Here is a 23,237-nt window from a genome sequence, read left to right on the forward strand (position 1 = left end):
AATAAATTATTTTATTAGTGTTGCCAGAGCTTTATGCTGTATAAGGTTGCATTTAATTTGAGTAATAATAAGACTGCTGGCACCACTCTTAATTGGCACACCTGCTTTGTCAGTGAAATTGCCAAAGGGTGTGAGAGAGGGAAGATTATTTCATCTACATACTGTATGTGCCGCACTGGCCTAGCTGCAGTGCACACCAACAACCACCAGGAGGAACTATGTTGTCCTACTGCAGCCATGACTACATGATTCTATTATCATACTGTTTAATGTTTATAATACAATGTATTTCACACCACCACAATTATAACTGTCAAAACTCCTTCTACCTCATCGTCAACCACTACCTTCTCTAAATAACCTCATAGTCACCATCTACTACAGCCAACGTCCACTTGACTCTATAGTCAAAGGACGCAGAAGAGGAGAGGGCTAGAGTAGCCCACATCCAACGCTACAAAACAAATGTGGAATTTAAAAAATACTGCAATTGCCATTATTATTCCGGACGGAACACACTGCCACCACAACTAACACCATCACAACATATACAGCAACTACACCTACCACAACATCCGCCACTACACTATGAATGACTGCTTTTATGAAAAGGTTGGTGGTCCTCATGTCAAACCTGTTAAGTACAGGAGGTTTTACAACTTTTTCAATCAGAAAGCCCACAGTCATAGTTAACTATTGAAATGAGGTGTGTGTGTTGTTTGGGAACTTTTAAATCACTGTAATTAAATGTGCAGTTCTTCATTTTCAAAAGACAATCCAACCCACATCCCTTATGAATTTAAATTGAACATTGTTAAAAGAATGATTTTCCCCTGTAGTTCCTTGTTTGTTGCTAATAGACTCTACAAATAATGTAAAATGACATCCTGACAGAGAGTAACAGGGCTGCACCGCAATAGTACTACAATTGCTATGTCGCTCATAAGAGGTACCACTACCATAACAGCTTAAAGTGACATATATATCAGAAAATCCAGTGCTTGACAAAGCCATGAGCATTAGCAAAAACCCTGATGGCCAACATTCCTTTTACGTTTGAATGACACAATATTTAGTAGTTGTGACTGTCGCCACCACAACCCCCCCCCCCAATACAATTACCACAAAGTCCAGGAGTATTTTATAGGAGACAGTTCTCCGAGATCACAAAGACCCGCTTTTAGGTCGCGATGACGTCGTCTACGAGCGCTTTAGATGATGAAGACAGGAATCATTTATTTTCAAGAAGATTTTCTCGACCTGTACTCTTTCGTGTCTCACACACTGTCTCATACTGTCTCTCATACTGTCCATGTCTTTACAGTGTTGCGATGCAGAGAACATCTGGAAAGCCGCTGCATGATGTCTATGTAAAGTTCTGTTGGTTTATTTGTCGCTTAATAATCTTCTGGATGTTCCACGTTTCACTGCTTCAATTGATCAAATATCTGATTATGACTGATAGATATATACTGATTGGCCCATACACGGATTCACACACACATAATAAAACTCCTCTATATGGTCATCTACATCTACACATGCATATTAAACATAAGCTGATACAGTACATATATCCTCATAAATGCCTTCCGCATTCTGACGTAATCGCACGCGCGATTATCCTGATGACTGACATCTGGTTCAAACTAACGAGACAGTTTGAGCGCGGATCCACCTTCGGTGATCTGAGATAGCTTGATTTCAATCATCTGGTTAACTTGAGCTGGATAATGGGACATTTGATCGACTTAGTTGAACCACGTACAAGGAACAAGACCCATGAGTAAACCAGGCGATACCAGGCCGGCAAAATGCAAGCGGGCCTTGTGCTGAATACATTATAATAGATCCGACATGCTATGCGACACAACACCGTGAGGCATATGAGCAATTATCAATGCAGAAGCAACTAGTGGATTTCTGTGACACACTGTGATGACACCGTCCTCGCAGCAGCTGACGATAGCCTACCACCAACTTTCCGTGCCATCAACATTTTTTTTTTTTTTTTAATCATCGTTCAGAAAAAATCCAAACGATACCCATCTCTAGCTCCATGTTGATCCTTATTTCAATGTGATAATATATATATATATATATATAATGTAAAATACATATATCTAACATTACATTACATTATTACATTACATGTCATTTAGCATGCATTTCAACCGTAGAGATACAAACTCAGAAGAACAAGAGACGAGAAAGTGCATTATTATCAAATAAATCGTTTTACAACTTGTTATAGATAAGGGCCATTATAAGTACAATTTTAATTGCTTCAATTTGCTAGTGTTGTTATTCGAGATATAGTCTGAAGAGGTTTGTCTTTAATTTGTGGAGGTTCTTTACATATATTGTGCATATATCTGTTTTTCATACAGAGGTGGAAATGCAATTTGCAAAGTTTGTAGTCTTTTGTTTATTGCAGTGCTATTGTCTTACCGTACAATTTGCACCTTAAGCTTTCTTGGAAGGGAATTACTCACTTCACTGAAAGTCAATGCACATTCCGATACACCCTTCTGGCTTTAGATGAGATAAATCTCGGCTGCCTGCAACCTTCATTAGCCAAGTGTGCTTCCAAGCCTGTAAGAGAATGGAATGGCGGCTAAATCTCTGCAAACACAAACACATCTGAAAACAAATGCAGTCATCTGCCGGGGACTCAATTGTGAAGGTGCGTATTTTCATGTAATAAGGAACCAACCAAATACTGCAAGGGGGGTCAGAGCCAGAGGTCAGGAGTAAACCAGACCATTCCTTAAATGTGCCATAGTAAATGTCATGCTGACTGAGCACCAAGCCTCTTCATTGTTAAAAATGAAAATGTACTCGATGCAGCACTTTTTGGAGATTTTAAGTTAACTTCCTTAATATGTCACTAACGCTACAACTAACACCATCACAACACATACAGCAACTACACCTGCCACAACATCTGCCACTACCCTCTGAATGACTTCTTCCATGAAAAGGTTGATGGACCTCGTGTCAAACCTGTTAACCCCAGGAAGTTTTCCAATTGTTTCATCATATCCCACACCCACAATGAGAAACTGTGAAATGAGGTGTGGGTATGTTCTTGTTTGGGAACTTTAAAATCACTGTGTAATTAAATGAGCAGTTTAGACAATCCAACCCACATTCGTCACACATTTGAATATAAATGTTTCTTTGTCCTGCCTCAGTGCAACAGGAAGTTGTTCCTTTTTCTAAGAACAGTTTATTTTTTATTGTTAAAGGGATAATGGGTTAAAGGAATGATTTCCACCTGTAGTTCCTTGTTAGTTGCTAATAAACTCTACAAATAATGTAAAACGGCATCCTGACAGGATCTGAGAAGAGTTGCAATAGTACTTAATCTTAATAAATCTTTAAATAGTACTGTGACTGGTGTGTCTGTCTCATGACAGGTACCACTACCATAACAACCTAAAGTGACATATAGCATAAAGATCCAGTGCTGGACAAAGGTAGAGAAACATACATGACTTCATAGCCCAGGATTCTGAACAATTTTCCAGAATTCTATACTTTCTGGACAAAGCCAAAATACATGGGAGTGATTTACATTTACTGCCCCACAATTCCTCCAAAGTGGTTGAGTGATAGATGAACACTTGGGAGGTAATAAATAATCTTATTACATTTTTCCAACAGTGTTCCCTCCACATTCACAAAGATGTTGAGGATTGTTGTGTCCTCCAAATATTTAACCATTCATCCTTTGTGTTATTCACTCCAATAACCCTAACCCCAACCCTTCCCATTTTAGTTTTACATAACATGTGGTTTTTCCTAGATTTTCCATCAGATGTTGATATGGTTGATATAATTCTGTTTTTCTTTGAGTTGTAAACTCCCATTATGGTTGTAATTATTCCATTGCTACCCTGTTTAATTTTCTGCTTTATTTACAACAAAATCCCTTCATTGTAGATATCTGAAGTGGTCCTGGTTATTTAGTGTGCGTTTATATTTCAGCTCCTGGAAGCTTCCATCTGTGATAACTGTGCATATTGCTGTTATTCCATATGAGATCCATTGTTTAGACCTCTGATCAAGATTACCTGGAATAAAATGTGTATTGTAGTCTATCCATCGTAGGAGCCCAAGCTCCTCCTCTAATCAGTTTTTCCTTATTATTTTAAACTACAGCTCTAATGTAAATCAGGTGACAACGTCCATCTGTTTAAGTAGATGTTTTGCCATAACTCTATCTCCAATAAAGCTTTGTATTTCCCTTCCTTCTACATAAAGTTCTAGATGTTTCCACATTGCTCAATAATCGTTGGTACATCGTTATTTATTGTCTTGTATTTGACGAGTATCTCTTCTCTCTCGTACCTAAGTACAAATATTTTTTTTGTGCAAGCAATAAGGCAATTACTAACTTACAATGTGACATTATAATATGATCAGGTCGTTGCTGTCGGGTGGTTTGAGTTTTTCAGAATGCTGATCTACGGGGATTGTAAAAAGAAATCCTGATCAGATGCCAAACCTTAATTGCTACCTTAGTTGGGCGTTTTACCTCTTTCAAAAGATTCCAAAATAATTGGATAATTAACAGCTGCATATTTGTCACACCTTGTGGGCTCCTCGACCATATAAAGCATCGCAGCAGGACATCAGTCAGTCACTAGACACAGCAGAGAAAGTGTTTGCTTTTTTCACCATTTGTAAGTATACCTTTTACTTTGATCCTAACCATCCACTTGTAACTCAGGACTTTTGTTGTGCTCTGTTTATTGCTATACCTGTTAAAAAACACAGGGATACTGTATGTGTGGGTTAGGGTTAGGGTTAGCAGGTCCTTCCTACTCTACAGCTAGACATTTGGTGTTTCAGTTCTATTGTACATTTTTATGCCAATTCATGTCACATAATTGTTCAATTTAAAAGTTAATCTTGGTGAGAATGGATAATGTCTCTTAAAAAATTTGGTCGAGAATTGATCAGAATGAGGATTTGCAAAATGAATTATGTGTTCACCTTTTTCACCTTTTTCTCTTTCAGAGCATCCAAACCGTGTCAAAATGTGCAAGCTCACTCTAACTGCAGGTAAGCACACTGAGTGTAGTAAAGTAAATATGTAGATATAATATAAATAATTGTTTGAATTAAAAAGTTCAGTTCAATAATATAGATTGCCATGGTTACGTATGCTCAACACCTAACCTAATGCACAACAGGTGATGTTAGAGATGAGATATCAGCTCACAGGAGACCAATCCTAAGTATCTGGTACATGAATATTACTCAATTAAAAAAAGTCTTAATTCCGTCTAAAATAAACACAGTTTAAACATACACATGCAAAAAACACAGCCTGCATGTAACTAAGAATGTATAAATTAAATCACTTCTTCATCTAGAGCATGAGAGATCTGAGTGTAATTATATAGTAATTTATGAAGCACTGATACTGTAGATCTGTTAAAACAGTGTTGCTTTCAGCCTGAAATACTTGTTCACCTTCTTGTTTGTTCCAGTTAATTCTTGGTTTGTAGATTGCAGCACTCTGCTGATTCCAGACTTTTCCATGTTTGTGATCGGTCTGATGCTGTAAACACTTCCCGTTTTAAGTGAACAGGCTCATAATCAGATTTGGAAACCCATGTTTGATTTACAAAGTCAATAACCAGCTTCACAGGGCTGCTTGGCGAGATTGAGTTTGTTTAGGTTGAGTCAGAAAAGCAAAAGAAGCCCCATGGATGTTGAACTTCTTCTTGTCACATGCTCCTCTTAAGCTTAGTTTAAACGACATACTAACAAGTGTGTCACTTTCCAGCTCTCTGTTTGATCATCGCTTGCTTGGGTAAGTTTATAACATGTATAGTTCACTATCAACAGTCTCACTGTTAGATGAATGAAGTACTTAACTTAACAATTATTGGAAAACCAGGATGGGGAAGTGGTTTTCAGTGTATGATTCAATGTAAACCTCTTTTATGTGACCACTTTTTTATTAATGTATACATTAGTGTTATCTCAGTGAAAATATGGGCCCTTTAAGACTTAAGGCTTCTAACACATGTGTGACAATAACTGTTTTAGGTTTACCTGGCATTGAAGCAAACTCCAACCCCAACTTTGCATTCTCCTGCATTGGAAAACCCGATGGGCAATACCCCAACCCAAGTGACGAACATTCTTTCTTCTACTGTGTAGCTGGAAAAGCATTTCTCACACAATGCCCAGCAAATTTGGTCTATAACTCAGCCATTAAGGTGTGTGCCTTCCCCGATACTCCACTTAACAATGCAAACGACTGCGTTGGAAAAGCAGATGGGCAGTACACCAACCCTAGTGACCAGCATTCTTTTCTCAGCTGTGTAGCTGGACTAACCTACATCATGCAATGCCCAGCAAATTTGGTCTATGTAGAAGCCGAGAATAAATGTTTGTATTAACCAAAGTTCTACTACAGATGATGGAGGCCAATGTAGTAGAAGAAGAAATGGGCAATATCCCAACCCTGATATAATCAAATTCTGTTAAATGTTCAATTTGCTCTGTTTCTTCAATGTTTTTGGATGTGAGAAATGTAATAGTGGTTAAATATCACATTGTTTTCTTAACTTCATTGTTGTGTGTATAATCACATTGGGTGCTTTCTCTTTCGTTTATGTTTAGCCATTGGTGAATGGATTGGTCTTACATTATGACACAAACGTGGCATATTGTAATTATATTCATGTGATCTCACTCTGAATTTAATTCAATCATAATTATGAAACAATGAAGCAATAAAATACAGCAAATATACCTGGCAAGCATTTCTTTGCACTATTTTTAGTTGTTCTGTTTTAGTTTCTCTTCACCTATCTGCCGTTTGTCCAATAAACACTGAGTATAGCGGGGACTGATGGTCTGGTCAGTAGTTTTCCGGGTATTCAATGACAATCACTGAAAGAAATCTAAATTTAGCAACATTTAGAAACAGTGTTGGATTGACAGAGCCATAGAGGCGTGCTGTGGAGGAGCATGTTTTCATATAATAATGAAACAAGTCTGAATGAGAAATACGGCAGGGGGGTCAGAGTAATGATAATTGATCCCCGAGGCATTCTGACGTTTGTATATACCGAGAACTGATACCAATATGGCACCGGATCCTATATGACCGGTACCTACCGGACTGAAACGCAACGCAGATTTTGGTGTTTATTTTTGGTTCTTGAGCGCATTTAAAAAAACTTAAATTACACACTCTGATGACACCGTCCTTGCAGCAGCTGACCATAGCCTACCGGCAATTTGTCGTGCCATTAAAAAAAAGGCTTTTTTTGTTTTAATCATTGCTTTGTACTTTTTATTATTGGTTTAGGCACCGGAATTGTTTTAGCCCCGGTGTAGGGAAAGAACCCAAACGATACCCATCTCTAGCTCCATGCTGTTCCTTTTTTCAACAAGGAAACTCGTTCATTATAAGTACAATTTAAGTGCCACAATTTGTTGGTGTCTTTAGTCGAGGTATATATTGTGCATGAATTTGTTATTCATACCGAAGGTGGAATTGCAATTTGTAAAGTTTGTAGTCTTTTGTTTATTGCAGTGCTATTGTCTTATATTTAAAATAGAATAGTATCTATTCTCTCTGGTCCCTAAGTATAAATATTTATTTTTGCGCAGGCAATAAGGCAATTAACAATTTACAATGTGACATTATTATATGATTAATTTTGTAGACCTCACAGGGGGGCGGTGTCATGGCCATGATTATATGATTCATTTAATTTAATTTTCTATAGCACAGTATTGCAAATTTGCCTCAGAGGGCTTTACAGTCTGTACACGTGTGACATCCTCTGTCCAGAAACCCTCACATTGGCACAGGAAAAACCCAAACAATGAAAAAGCAGCATAAAGGGAAGACACCTGTAGAGAGACAGAGGAGGCATACAGAATGAACAACGTAAAAAATGTACAATACGTTCAATTAATCCGGGAGAAATTATTCAAATACACATATTATCTCTTTATATAAGTTAATTATCAACTCCTGCTTATCAGCAGAAGAAAAAGATGCTCTTCTTTGAGTTTATTTGCCTTTGTACTGTTATTAAATTCTTGTTTTGGTGATTGACTCTTTCTCCTTCTGACGTAATCGCACGCATGATTATCCTGATGACTGACAACTGGTTCAAACTAATGAGACAGTTTGAGGGCAGATCCACCTTCGGGGAACTGAGATAGCCTGATGTCAATCATCTGGTTAACTTGAGCTTGATAATCAAGCAATTATCAATGCAGAAGCAACTAGTGGATTTCTGTCTGTGTGTATGCATACTAAAGATAAATAACAGGACACAGATACATAATTATCATTATTATTATCATCATTATTATTTTTTACATGAATACATGTTATTGATATTTGACTTTTTAATTAATTCCAGAAAATAATCAAATCATGTTATTTGATAAGTTACAGACTGATTTCCCTGCATGGCTCTAGAAGGGTCTCGAGCCTCTGCAGTTTATCCCACTCTGCTGCGGTCGGCAAAACGAGTTTGTGCTGCTGATGGTCCAGGGCTGCGATGACCAGACATGTCAATCCTCCCGAATTTCAAAGCCCCTCCCAAAAATCTCCCGGACCGACCTTCCTCCCGATTTTCTCCCGATTTCCACCCGAACAACAATATTGCTCCACCATCCGTCTCTGGGTGCGCCCTTTCTGACCGAACAATAATCAAGGTTACACCTTGAAGTCGATCGCGGCAATTAGAGCGGAAAAAGATGAATCTTAGTAAATTTCATGCTGACTGAGCACCAAGCTTCTTCATTGTTAAAAATGAAAATGTACTGGATGCAGCACTTGTTGGTGAAGAAGATAAGTAAAGGTTCTCTACATATATTTTGCATGTATCTGTTATTCTTACCAAAGGTGGAAATGCTAAAAAAGTTTGTAGTCTTTTATTTATTGCAGTGCTTTTGTCTTATATTTGACGAGTATCTATTCTCTCTCATCCCTAAGTATAAATATTTATTTTTGTGCAGGCAATAAGGTAGTTGACAATATAAAATGATTGATCTCAACAACAACTCTTAAGAAAGGGCCCATATTTTTGGTTACATTAGAGAGGATTACATTGAATCATACACTGAAAACGACTTCCCCATCCTGGTTTTCCAACAATTGTTAAGTACTTCAGTCATCTAACAGTGAGACTGTTGATTGTGAATTATACATGTTATAAACTTGTGCCAGGAAGTAGTTTAACATACAGTACATGGAGCATCTGGAGGAGCTCAAATTAACCTGCGCCAGAGCAGGTTCAGGTTTTTCAATGTGTTGCTATGGTGATTGATACTCATTCATGTCGCTTAAGGATGTATCTAAATTTAGATTTGTTTATGTGATTATACACACAACAATGAAATTGAGAAAATAATGTGATATTTAACCACTATTACATTTCTCACATCCAAAGTCATTGAAGAAACAGAGGAAATTGAACATTTTACACAATTTGATTATGTCCCAATGACTTGCTTTGGGTTTGGAGGTTATAGTGGTGAAGGTGTTGGGTATGAGTGATGCAAATGTGGTAGAAGGAGCCAAGAAGAATGGTGATTATCAGGCTTGGGGTATTGCCCATTTCTTCTTCTACTACATTGGCCTCCATCATCTGTACTAGTAATAGTGCTGATTGGGATAGTCGCACCAATTCTTGGCTTCTACATAGACCAAATTTGCTGGGCATTGCATGATGTAGGTTAGTCCAGCTACGCAGCTGAGAAAAGAATGCTGGTCTCTAGCGTTGGTGTACTGCCTGTCAGAAGGTCGGGCTGGAGCAGGTTGCAGGGAGGACTCAAACGCAGAGTTTTTCCAAACAAAGGGCTCTTTATTTCTAAGCCAAGACATGACGTGCTCCAACGACGAGTGACGTAAGACAATGACGCGACAAAGGACAACTGGCACACAGGGCTTAAATACACAAGGGAGGTGCAGGTGATTGGACACAGGTGGAATCATTCACGCAATCACAAGACAAGGCAGGAAGTGAAGTTAACCCAGGACCACAAGAGACATGAAACTTCAAACTAAAACAGGAAGCGAGGCCAAACCGTGACAGAACCCCCCCTTAAGGACCGAATTCCAGACGGTCCTAAAGGAGGGTGGAACCTAGAAAAACAGACAAGGGAGGGAGGGCGGGGACCCGACAGCTATGGTCCGGCGGCCTGCCGGGGAGGCGGCCGGGCGTGGGGTGCTCTGGGGGTCTGCCGGGTCGGCGGCCGGGCCTCAGGGTCTCGGGGGGTCTGCCGGGTTGGCGGCCGGGCCTCAGGGTCTCGGGGGGCGCCGAGCGGTGCGGCGGCGTCGTGGCGGGGGGCGCCGAGCAGTGCGGCTGCGGCGTTGTCGTGGCGGGGGGCGCCGAGCAGTGCGGCTGCGGCGTCGTCGTGGCGTGGGGCTCCGGCCCAACCCCTGACCCCACCCCCCCTTCAAGGACCGACTTCCAGGCGGTCCCAAGAGGGTGGGAGGGAGGGGTCATGGAACGGGCTGGGACGAGACTCTGGGGGCCGGAACGGGCTGGGACGAGACTCTGGGGGCCGGAACGGGCTGGGACGAGACTCTGGGGGCCGGAACGGGCTGGGACGGGCGTCTTTGGGCCGGGTCAGGAGCTGCGGCTGGAGGGGTTCGTATCCTCCTCCTCCTCGGGCTCTTCTTCCTCGGATTGAGGATGTCCCTTAGCTCAAGGCACGCCTTCCGATAGCTCCTGGGACCAAAAATGAAATCCGTTTTGCGCTGGAAAAACGGGCTCCTCACATCAAGGTATTCCGGGCCCAAGTCGCACCAGGAGTCTGCTGAGTCCTTACACGGTCGCGTCATTCTGTCAGAAGGTTGGGCTGGAGCAGGTTGCAGGGAGGACTCAAACGCAGAGTTTTTCCAAACAAAGGGCTGTTTATTTCTAAACCAAGACGTGCTCCAACGACGAGTGACGTAAGACAATGACGCGACAAAGGACAACTGGCACACAGGGCTTAAATACACAAGGGAGGTGCAGGTGATTGGACACAGGTGGAATCAATCACGCAATCACAAGACAAGGCAGGAAGTGAAGTTAACCCAGGACCACAAGAGACATGAAACTTCAAACTAAAACAGGAAGCGAAGCCAAGCCGTGACACTGCCCATCTTTTCTTCCATAGCAGTCGTTTGCCTTGTTGACTGGACTATCGGGATAGGCACACACCTTAATGGCTGAGTTATAGACCAAATTTGCTGGGCATTGTCTGAGAAATGCTTTTCCAGCTACACAGTAGAAGAAAGAATGTTGGTCACTAGGGTTGGGGTATTGCCCATCGCGTTTTCCAACGCAGAAGAATGCAAATTTGGGATAGTCACAAACCTTAATGGCTGGTTTATAGACCAAATTTGCAGCGCATTGTTTAAGATTTACTTGTCCAGCTACACAGTAGAAGAAAGAATGTTCGTCACTAGGGTTGGGGTATAGCCCATCGGGTTTTCCAGCACAGGAGAATGCATTGTTGGGGTAGGAGGGGCCAGAGTTTGCTTCAATGCCAGATAAACCTAAAACAGTTATTGTCACATATGTGTTAAAAGTTTTTAAAGACCTGAATGGGCCCAATTTTTCATTGTGATAACACAAATGTATAAATGAATTAAAAAAGGTTACATTAAAGAGGTTTACATTGAATTATACACTGAAACTACTTCCCCATGCCGGTTTTCCAACAATTGTTAAGTTAAGTACTTCATTCATCTAACAGTGAGACTGTTGATTGTGAACTATACATGTTATGAACTTACCCAAGCAGGCGATGATCAAACAGAGAGCTGGAAAGTGACACACTTGTTAGTATGTCGTTTAAACTAAGCTTAAGAAGAGCATGTGACAAGAAGTAGTTCAACATCCATGGGGCAACTTTTTCTTTTCTGACTCAACCTAAACAATCCCTTAAAACAGGAAGTGTTTACAGCATCTGACGGATCACAAACATGGAAAAGTCTGCCATTAGCAGAGCGCTGCAATCTACAAAGAATTAACTTTAATTTTGGAGAAAAAACAGGAAGGTTAACAAATATTTCAGGCTGAAAGCAACATGGTTTCAAATGACAAGTCAGGGAAGGACAATAAATAAAGACAGTGTTGGACTGGTGAGGCCACTGGTTGGTAAGATACCAAAGGAGCCAAGTTAGAAAATATGTTTTGGTGATTTGGTTAAACTAACCTTTTTAATTAAAACGTTTACTTTAACAGTGTGCTTACCTGCAGTTAGAGTGAGCTTGCACATTTTGACACGGTTTGGATGCCCTGAAAGAGAAGCATTCGGTTAATATGCAGCGTGAAAAAGGTGAACACATGATTCATTTGACAAATCCTGATTCTGAGCAATTCTCAACCATTATATGTGTACAATTATGTGACATGAATTTAGATAAAAATGTCCAATTGAACTGTGAAACACCAAATGTCTAGCTGTAGAGTAGGAAGGACCTGCTAACCCTAACCCTGACGCACACATACAGTATCCCTGTGTTTTTTTACAGGTATAGCAATAAACAGAGCACAACAAAAGTCATGAGTTACAAGTGGATGGTTAGGATCAAAGGAAAAGGTATACTTACAAATGGTGAAAAAAGCAAACACTGTCTCTGCTGTGTCTAGTGACTGACTGATGTCCTGCTGCGATGCTTTATATGGTCGAGGAGCCCACAAGGTGTGACAAATATGTAGCTGTTAATTATCCAATTATTTTGGAATCTTTTGGAAAGAGGTCAAACACCTAACTAAGTTAGCAATTGTGGTTTGGCATCTGATCAGGATTTCTTTTTAAACTTTGACAGATTATCGTTTACATAGCTAAATGCATCGAGGTCTGCGTAATGTTTTAGTGCCGGCAACAGAGTTTTATAATGTTTTATTATCTAAGATCGCCTTCATCTCCCTCCTGACGGGGAGAGCTCGAGCATTAGCTACAGCCGAGTGGGCGCGTGAGTCTCCCCTCTGCAGCTCATTGACAGATTTTGGGGCAGCTCGCCAGAGAACTTCTGACCCGGTCTCATCCGACCGTGCTAAGGCCCGGGAGCTGAGTGGGATTAAGCATGGCACCAACACAGTATGTGACTATGCCATCCTCTTTCGCATCCTGGAGGCGGAGAGTGGATAGAACTCCACTGCCCTTTTTGACGTTTTTCTGAAGGGATTAGCTGCTCCCATTCGAGAGCTGTTGGTTCCTCTGGATTTTCCTTCCGACCTGGATTCCTTGATCACGCTTTTCATTAGAACCGACATCAGGCTACGTGAGCTTCAACAGTCAGCACGGAGAAGATCGGCGGACATGGGGAGGTTTCCCATTGCGCTCGCTCCGGAGAGCCCATCATCATCGGGGACACGTTCGCAGTCCCCCGCGCCCATTGGAGAGAACCATCAAAGCGCAGGATCTTAATGAGAATGACTTGTTTACCATCACTCACGTCACTGAGCCGGTAGAACTGCACCTTCAGGAATACATTACGTCTTTTTTGTTTGAGTCCTCAGGTCATGCCTTGATCTTAGGATTTCCATGGCTGCTTCGCCACAACCCCCACATTGAATGGAGATCTGGGGAGATTATGGGCTGGGGAGAGAACTGTGAGAATCGTTGTATTGACTCGAGAGAGGAAACCATGCTTGACATTGTCTCTGCTGATTCCCCTGCAGACCCTGAATGTCCCGACTTAAGCTCTGTCCCGTCATGCTATCATCACCTTCAGGAGGTTTTCAACAAGTCTAAGGCGCTGTCACTCCCTTCGCATTGTCCTTACGACTGCGCCATTGATCTCATTCCCGGTTCCACTATCCCCAAGGGGTGCCTGTATTCCACCTCGAGACCAGAGAGGAAGGCCATGAGGGACTACATAGACTCGTCACTTAAGGAAGGGCTCATCCGTCCCTCCTTGTCTTCAGCAGGGGCCGGTTTCTTTTTTGTAGGAAAGAAGGATGGTTCCTTAAGGCCGTGCATAGACTACCGCCCACTAAATGATATTACGATTGTCATGGTACCCTGACGGGGCGAACCCAGGTGCTGGAACCCAGAGAAAAGACAGGTAAGTCGTGGGAAAGTGTACAGGTTTATTGTGTCGGTGCGGCAGACAGGGACTTGGCTTGGACGAGGTCCGGGCTCGAGGATGGGTGATACCGCTTGGCTGGAGGTCCCCCCTGGCGTGCTCCTGAAGCAGTTTCCTGAGGCACGAGAACAAGGGTTAGTTTAAATAGAAAAAGGCAAGGCAGGACAAGACAAAGCTTGGCTGGGGCCTGGCGAGTCGACGTTGAATGGCAACGAACTGACGACGGCACGGGGTTTTGCAGCTCCTTAAGAGGAGGTGAGGTGACGAGGGTGATTGACTGCAGCTGGTGGGAAGAGTGGAGCAGAGCTGGCGGGGGAGGAGTCCGACAGGGGCAACATGACAACGATTAAGAATAGTTACCCCCTAACCCTCATGTCATCTGTTTTTGATCAACTGCGGCAGGCCAAGATATTCACCGACTTACGTAATATCTATCATTTGGGTACCTTGAGTACATTGAGTATTTGGTCATGCCCTTCGAACTCACTAATTCAGCAGTTCCTCCAATATGCTAACTTCTATAGGCGGTTCATCAGGGGCTTCAGCGCTATAGCTGCTCCGCTACATGTATTAACATCTTCCAAGGTGCATTTTCTTTGGTGTCCAGAGACGGAGGCGTCTTTTCAGGACCTTAAACGCCGCGTCACCACCGCTCCGATCCTCACCATGCCAGAACCGCAGCGGCAGTTTGTGGTGGAGGTGGACGCCTCCAACGAAGGGATCGGGGCTGTCCTCTCTCAAATCGCAGCCGGACAGTAAGGTGCACCCATGGGCTTACTTATCTCGACGGCTGTCGAAGGCGGAGCGAAATTATGATGTCGGAAACAGGAAACTTCTGGCAGTCAAGGTGGCTTTAGAACAGTGGTTCTCAACTTGTCTGGCTCCGGGACCCACCTTTACCCCTTAATGACAAGCGACCCACCAGTTGAGAAACACTGCTTTAGAAGAATGGCGTCATTGGTTAGAGGGGGCCAGCCAGCCGTTTCTTGTGTGTACGGATCACAAGAACATAGAGTACATGCGTCAAGCTAAGCAACTTAATTCTCGCCAGGCCAGGTGGCCGCTGTTTTTTAACCCCTACTCTTTTTCCCTCTCTTACAGGCCGGGGTCCCGGAACTTTGCGCCGGATGTCCTCTCTCGACTCTTTGACCCCGAGCCTGCAGCCAAGGTGCCCGAACTCCTCCTTCCACGGTCCTGTGTGGTTGGAGCGGTAACCTGGCAAATAGAGGAAGCAGTTCAGCTGGTGTAGCCCTGCCACCTAGTGGGTGCCCTGAAGATAAGCTGTATGTCCCGCCAATCACAGGTGATCCACTGGGCTCACTGCTTTTCTGTCATCCGGGAGTCAGGCGGACTATGTTCACCATCTCCCAGAGGTTCTGGTGGCCATATATGGAGCCGGAGGTCCGGGAGTACGTGGAGGCTTGCTCGGTCTGCGCCCGCAATAAATTGTGATATCTGTATTTATTATTATTCATTCATTAATGGATGTAAATGTAAAGTTAATATAAACCAATAAATTATTTTATTAGTGTTGCCAGAGCTTTATGCTGTATAAGGTTGCATTTAATTTGAGTAATAATAAGACTGCTGGCACCACTCTTAATTGGCACACCTGCTTTGTCAGTGAAATTGCCAAAGGGTGTGAGAGAGGGAAGATTATTTCATCTACATACTGTATGTGCCGCACTGGCCTAGCTGCAGTGCACACCAACAACCACCAGGAGGAACTATGTTGTCCTACTGCAGCCATGACTACATGATTCTATTATCATACTGTTTAATGTTTATAATACAATGTATTTCACACCACCACAATTATAACTGTCAAAACTCCTTCTACCTCATCGTCAACCACTACCTTCTCTAAATAACCTCATAGTCACCATCTACTACAGCCAACGTCCACTTGACTCTATAGTCAAAGGACGCAGAAGAGGAGAGGGCTAGAGTAGCCCACATCCAACGCTACAAAACAAATGTGGAATTTAAAAAATACTGCAATTGCCATTATTATTCCGGACGGAACACACTGCCACCACAACTAACACCATCACAACATATACAGCAACTACACCTACCACAACATCCGCCACTACACTATGAATGACTGCTTTTATGAAAAGGTTGGTGGTCCTCATGTCAAACCTGTTAAGTACAGGAGGTTTTACAACTTTTTCAATCAGAAAGCCCACAGTCATAGTTAACTATTGAAATGAGGTGTGTGTGTTGTTTGGGAACTTTTAAATCACTGTAATTAAATGTGCAGTTCTTCATTTTCAAAAGACAATCCAACCCACATCCCTTATGAATTTAAATTGAACATTGTTAAAAGAATGATTTTCCCCTGTAGTTCCTTGTTTGTTGCTAATAGACTCTACAAATAATGTAAAATGACATCCTGACAGAGAGTAACAGGGCTGCACCGCAATAGTACTACAATTGCTATGTCGCTCATAAGAGGTACCACTACCATAACAGCTTAAAGTGACATATATATCAGAAAATCCAGTGCTTGACAAAGCCATGAGCATTAGCAAAAACCCTGATGGCCAACATTCCTTTTACATTTGAATGACACAATATTTAGTAGTTGTGACTGTCGCCACCACAACCCCCCCCCCCCCCCCCCCAATACAATTACCACAAAGTCCAGGAGTATTTTATAGGAGACAGTTCTCCGAGATCACAAAGACCCGCTTTTAGATCGCGATGACGTCGTGTACGAGCGCTTTAGATGATAAAGACAGGAATCATTTATTTTCAAGAAGATTTTCTCGACCTGTACTCTTGTCTCATACTGTCTCTCATACTGTCCATGTCTTTAGAGTGTTGCGATGCAGAGAACATCTGGAAAGCCGCTGCATAATGTCTATGTAAAGTTCTGTTGGTTTATTTGTCGCTTAATAATCTTCTGGATGTTCCACGTTTCACTGCTTCAATTGATCAAATATCTGATTATGACTGATAGATATATACTGATTCGCCCATACACGGATTCACACACACATAATAAAACTCCTCTATATGGTCATCTACATCTACACATGCATATTATACATAAGCTGATACAGTACATATATCCTCATAAATGCCCTCCGCCTTCTGACGTAATCGCACGCGCGATTATCCTGATGACTGACATCTGGTTCAAACTAACGAGACAGTTTGAGCGCGGATACACCTTCGGTGATCTGAGATAGCCTGATTTCAATCATCTGGTTAACTTGAGCTGGATAATGGGACATTTGATCGACTTAGTTGAACCACGTACAAGGAACAAGACCCATGAGTAAACCAGGCCATACCAGGCCGGCAAAATGCAAGCGGGCCTTGTGCTGAATACATTATAATAGATCCGACATGCTATGCGACACAACACAGTGAGGCATATGAGCAATTATCAATGCAGAAGCAACTAGTGGATTTCTGTGACACACTGTGATGACACCGTCCTCGCAGCAGCTGACGATAGCCTACCACCAACTTTCCGTGCCATCAACATTTTTTTTTTTTTTTTTAATCATCGTTCAGAAAAAATCCAAACGATACCCATCTCTAGCTCCATGTTGATCCTTATTTCAATGTGATAATATATATATATATATATATATATATATATATATATATATATATATATATATATATATATATATATACATATATAATGTAAGATACATATATCTAACATTACATTACATTATTACATTACATGTCATTTAGCGTGCATTTCAACCGTAGAGATACAAACTCAGAAGAACAAGAGACGAGAAAGTGCATTATTATCAAATAAATCGTTTTACAACTTGTTATAGATAAGGGCCATTATAAGTACAATTTTAATTGCTTCAATTTGCTAGTGTTGTTATTCGAGATATAGTCTGAAGAGCTTTGTCTTTAATTTGTGGAGGTTCTTTACATATATTGTGCATATATCTGTTTTTCAAACAGAGGTGGAAATGCAATTTGCAAAGTTTGTAGTCTTTTGTTTATTGCAGTGCTATTGTCTTACCGTACGATTTGCACCTTAAGCTTTCTTGGAAGGGAATTACTCACTTCACTGAAAGTCAATGCACATTCCGATACACCCTTCTGGCTTTAGATGAGATAAATCTCGGCTGCCTGCAACCTTCATTAGCCAAGTGTGCTTCCAAGCCTGTAAGAGAATGGAATGGCGGCTAAATCTCTGCAAACACAAACACATCTGAAAACAAATGCAGTCATCTGCCGGGGACTCAATTGTGAAGGTGCGTATTTTCATGTAATAAGGAACCAACCAAATACTGCAAGGGGGGTCAGAGCCAGAGGTCAGGAGTAAACCAGACCATTCCTTAAATGTGCCATAGTAAATGTCATGCTGACTGAGCACCAAGCCTCTTCATTGTTAAAAATGAAAATGTACTCGATGCAGCACTTTTTGGAGATTTTAAGTTAACTTCCTTAATATGTCACTAACGCTACAACTAACACCATCACAACACATACAGCAACTACACCTGCCACAACATCTGCCACTACCCTCTGAATGACTTCTTCCATGAAAAGGTTGATGGACCTCGTGTCAAACCTGTTAACCCCAGGAAGTTTTCCAATTGTTTCATCATATCCCACACCCACAATGAGAAACTGTGAAATGAGGTGTGGGTATGTTCTTGTTTGGGAACTTTAAAATCACTGTGTAATTAAATGAGCAGTTTAGACAATCCAACCCACATTCGTCACACATTTGAATATAAATGTTTCTTTGTCCTGCCTCAGTGCAACAGGAAGTTGTTCCTTTTTCTGAGAACATTTTTTTTTATCGTTAAGAGTACCTTGAGGGATGATGAGTTAAAGGAATGATTTCCACCTCTAGTTCCTTGTTAGTTGCTAATAAACTCTACAAATAATGTAAAACGGCATCCTGACTAGATCTGAGAAGAGTTGCAATAGTACTTAATCTTAATAAATCTTTAAATAGTACTGTGACTGGTGTGTCTGTCTCATGACAGGTACCACTACCATAACAGCCTAAAGTGACATATAGCATAAAGATCCAGTGCTGGACAAAGGTAGAGAAACATACATGACTTCATAGCCCAGGATTCTGAACAATTTTCCAGAATTCTATACTTTCTGGACAAAGCCAAAATACATGGGAGTGATTTACATTTACTGCCCCACAATTCCTCCAATGTGCTTGAGTGATAAACGAACACTTGTTTGTAATATGGGAGGTAATAAATAATCTTATTACATTTTTCCAAGTGTTCTCTCCACATTCACAAAGATGTTGAGGATTGTTGTGTCCTCCAAATATTTAACCATTCATCCTTTGTGTTATTCACTCCAATAACCCTAACCCCAACCCTTCCCATTTTAGTTTTACATAACATGTGGTTTTTCCTAGATTTTCCATCAGATGTTGATATGGTTGATATAATTCTGTTTTTCTTTGAGTTGTAAACTCCCATTATGGTTGTAATTATTCCATTGCTACCATGTTTAATTTTCTGCTTTATTTAAAACAAAATCCTTTCATTGTAGATATCTGAAGTGGTCCTGGTTATTTAGTGTGCGTTTATATTTCAGCTCCTGGAAGCTTCCATCTGTGATAACTGTGCATATTGCTGTTATTCCATATGAGATCCATTGTTTAGACCTCTGATCAAGATTACCTGGAATAAAATGTGTATTCTAGTCTATCCATCGTAGGAGCCCAAGCTCCTCCTCTAATCAGTTTTTCCTTATAATTTTAAACTACAGCTCTAATGTAAATCAGGTGACAACGTCCATCTGTTTAAGTAGATGTTTTGCCATAATTCTATCTCCAATAAAGCTTTGTATTTCCCTTCCTTCTACATAAAGTTCTAGATGTTTCCACATTGCTCAATAATCGTTGGTACATCGTTATTTATTGTCTTGTATTTGACGAGTATCTCTTCTCTCTCGTACCTAAGTACAAATATTTATTTTGTGCAGGCAATAAGGCAATTACCAACTTACAATGTGACATTATAATATGATCGGGTCGTTGCTGCCGGGTGGTTTGAGTTTTTCAGAATGCTGATCTACGGGGATTTTAAAAAGAAATCCTGATCAGATGCCAAACCTTAATTGCTACCTTAGTTGGGCGTTTTACCTCTTTCAAAAGATTCCAAAATAATTGGATAATTAACAGCTGCATATTTGTCACACCTTGTGGGCTCCTCGACCATATAAAGCATCGCAGCAGGACATCAGTCAGTCACTAGACACAGCAGAGACAGTGTTTGCTTTTTTCACCATTTGTAAGTATACCTTTTACTTTGATCCTAACCATCCACTTGTAACTCATGACTTTTGTTGTGCTCTGTTTATTGCTATACCTGTAAAAAAACACAGGGATACTGTATGTGTGGGTTAGGGTTAGGGTTAGCAGGTCCTTCCTACTCTACAGCTAGACATTTGGTGTTTCAGTTCTATTGGACATTTTTATCTAAATTCATGTCACATAATTGTTCAATTTAAAAGTTAATCTTGGTGAGAATGGATAATGTCTCTTAAAAAATTTGGTCGAGAATTGATCAGAATGAGGATTTGCAAAATGAATCATGTGTTCACCTTTTTCACCTTTTTCTCTTTCAGAGCATCCAAACCGTGTCAAAATGTGCAAGCTCACTCTAATTGCAGGTAAGCACACTGAGTGTAGTAAAGTAAATATGTAGATATAATATAAATAATTGTTTGAATTAAAAAGTTCAGTTCAATAATATAGATTGCCATGGTTACGTATGCTCAACACCTAACCTACTGCACAACAGGTGATGTTAGAGATGAGATATCAGCTCACAGGAGACCAATCCTAAGTATCTGGTACATGAATATTACACAATTAAAAAAAGTCTTAATTCCGTCTAAAATAAACACAGTTTAAACATACACATGCAAAAAACACAGCCTGCATGTAACTAAGAATGTATAAATTAAATCACTTCTTCATCTAGAGCATGAGAGATCTGAGTGTAATTATATAGTAATTTATGAAGCACTGATACTGTAGATCTGTTAAAACAGTGTTGCTTTCAGCCTGAAATACTTGTTCACCTTCTTGTTTGTTCCAGTTAATTCTTAGTTTGTAGATTGCAGCACTCTGCTGATTCCAGACTTTTCCATGTTTGTGATCGGTCTGATGCTGTAAACACTTCCCGTTTTAAGTGAACAGGCTCATAATCAGATTTGGAAACCCATGTTTGATTTACAAAGTCAATAACCAGCTTCACAGGGCTGCTTGGCGAGATTGAGTTTGTTAAGGTTGAGTCAGAAAAGCAAAAGAAGCCCCATGGATGTTGAACTTCTTCTTGTCACATGCTCCTCTTAAGCTTAGTTTAAACGACATACTAACAAGTGTGTCACTTTCCAGCTCTCTGTTTGATCATCGCTTGCTTGGGTAAGTTTATAACATGTATGGTTCACTATCAACAGTCTCACTGTTAAATGAATGAAGTACTTAACTTAACAATTATTGGAAAACCAGGATGGGGAAGTGGTTTTCAGTGTATGATTCAATGTAAACCTCTTTAATGTGACCACTTTTTTATTAATGTATACATTAGTGTTATCTCAGTGAAAATATGGGCCCTTTCTTAAGAGCTTCAAACACATGTGTAACAATAACTGTTTTAGGTTTATCTGGCATCGAAGCACAAGGTGGCCGTAGAAACCGCTGCACTGGAAAACCGGATGGGCAATACCCCAACCCCGGGAACCAACGCTCTTTCATCTACTGTGTAGCTGGAACAGTACACGTCCGAAAATGCCCGGCAAATTTGGTCTATAACTCAGCCATTAAGGTGTGTGCCTATCCCGATAGTCCAGTTAACAATGCAAACGAGTGCTATGGAAGAAAAGATGGGCAGTACACCAACCCTAAAGACCAGCATTCTTTTCTCAGCTGTGTAGCTGGACTAACCTACGTCATGCAATGCCCAGCAAATTTGGTCTATGTAGAAGCCAAGAATTGGTGCGACTATCCCAATCAGCACCATTACTAGTACAGATGATGGAGGCCAATGTAGTAGAAGAAGAAATGGGCAATACCCCAAGCCTGATAATCACCATTCTTCTCGGCTCTTTCTACAACATTCGCATCACTCATACCCAACACCTCCACCACTATAACCTCCAAACCCAAAGCAAGTCATTGGGACATAATCAAATTGTGTAAAATGTTCAATTTCCTCTGTTTCTTCAATGCTTTTGGATGTGAGAAATGTAATAGTGGTTAAATATCACATTGTTTTCTTAACTTCATTGTTGTGTGTATAACCACATTGGGTGCTTTCTCTTTCGTTTATGTTTAGCCATTGGTGAATTAATCAATAAAACACAGCAAATATACCTGGCAAGTTTTTCTTTGCACTATTTTTAGTTGTTTTGTATTAGTTTCTCTTCATCTATCTGCACTTTGTCAAATTAAACAGAGTATAGCTGATGGGAACGTCAGTAGTTTTCCAGGTATTCAATGACAATCCCAAAAACAAAATTTCTGAAAGCGGATCCGAAATGCAACAAGTAGTTTTTTGAGATATTCCATGGTGAAACAGTGGTGGATTGACAGGCTGAAACCTGATGTGCCAAAATACAGATTTGCGGGCCACACCGGTGCCACTGTGCACAGGGATTTAACACTGAATACTTACCACGGCACCCTTCAAATGTGGAGCGCTGCCTTTCTCCGACATTGTGTCGAAGCCAGTTCCAGCTTGGCTTTCCGGAAAAATAAGACCTGAAAAGATAGCAAATTCACAGAAGTCTTCCCTGGAACTGTCAATTATGTGGCGACAGCATGGATGCTTGCATTATTGAAAATAGCTCGTCGACATGGTTTCCCACTGCTCTCCATCACCAGATGGCTGACACAGATCCTCACTTTGGAAATCGTATCTCGCCAGCAAATGTGAGGAAAGTGTTTATCCTCCATCTCTCTCCCGCTACGCTTTCATCGTTGCCGCCTTCTGTTTTAGTGCACCACCAAACGCCTGGCATTAAGGCAGCGGGCTATTAAATAAATTAGGTTTCCTCCAGTGGGCCTGACAAAGACAGGTGCGAAATGAGAGGCCCATTACATGACCTGCTTTATTGTGTTTTGTTTTCCAGCTTAACCAAACCCTGCTCCGGGGCTCACTCAGGG

At 41.1% G+C, this 23,237-nt stretch overlaps 2 protein-coding genes and 1 long non-coding RNA gene across 4 annotated transcripts in view; 2 read left to right on the top strand and 1 right to left on the bottom strand.

Moving 5' to 3' along the window:
- LOC119218004 (chondroitin proteoglycan 2-like) overlaps positions 1–22,445 on the top strand; it is a 65,373-nt gene extending 42,928 nt beyond the window's left edge. Inside the window, exons 1-4 of one of the 2 annotated variants that reach the window (XM_062561095.1) lie at positions 20,087–20,355; positions 20,693–20,737; positions 21,468–21,494; positions 21,731–22,445. In XM_062561095.1, the coding sequence (XP_062417079.1) occupies positions 20,713–20,737; positions 21,468–21,494; positions 21,731–22,098 (420 nt within the window). In that variant the 5' untranslated portion in view covers positions 20,087–20,355; positions 20,693–20,712 and the 3' untranslated portion in view covers positions 22,099–22,445. Of the gene's footprint in view, positions 1–20,086; positions 20,356–20,692; positions 20,738–21,467; positions 21,495–21,730 lie in introns of those variants that run through there. The other variant, XM_062561094.1, reaches the window with a different exon arrangement.
- Positions 4,655–6,780, top strand: LOC119218058 (uncharacterized). Its single transcript, XR_009955981.1, has 4 exons — positions 4,655–4,691; positions 5,029–5,073; positions 5,804–5,830; positions 6,070–6,780. It is a non-coding gene; the product is annotated as an uncharacterized LOC119218058 (long non-coding RNA).
- On the bottom strand, positions 10,953–12,365 carry LOC134126944 (chondroitin proteoglycan-2-like). Its single transcript, XM_062560883.1, has 3 exons — positions 12,249–12,365; positions 11,789–11,815; positions 10,953–11,548 (listed from the first exon to the last, which is right to left on the bottom strand). Exons 1-3 carry the CDS (start codon positions 12,271–12,273, stop codon positions 11,109–11,111), a joined length of 492 nt encoding a protein of 163 aa, XP_062416867.1. The 5' UTR covers positions 12,274–12,365; the 3' UTR covers positions 10,953–11,108.
- Positions 22,446–23,237: the final 792 nt, after the last annotated feature.

The sequence above is a fragment of the Pungitius pungitius genome, chromosome 3, assembly GCF_949316345.1.
Source record: "Pungitius pungitius chromosome 3, fPunPun2.1, whole genome shotgun sequence".
Lineage (NCBI taxonomy): Eukaryota > Metazoa > Chordata > Actinopteri > Perciformes > Gasterosteidae > Pungitius > Pungitius pungitius.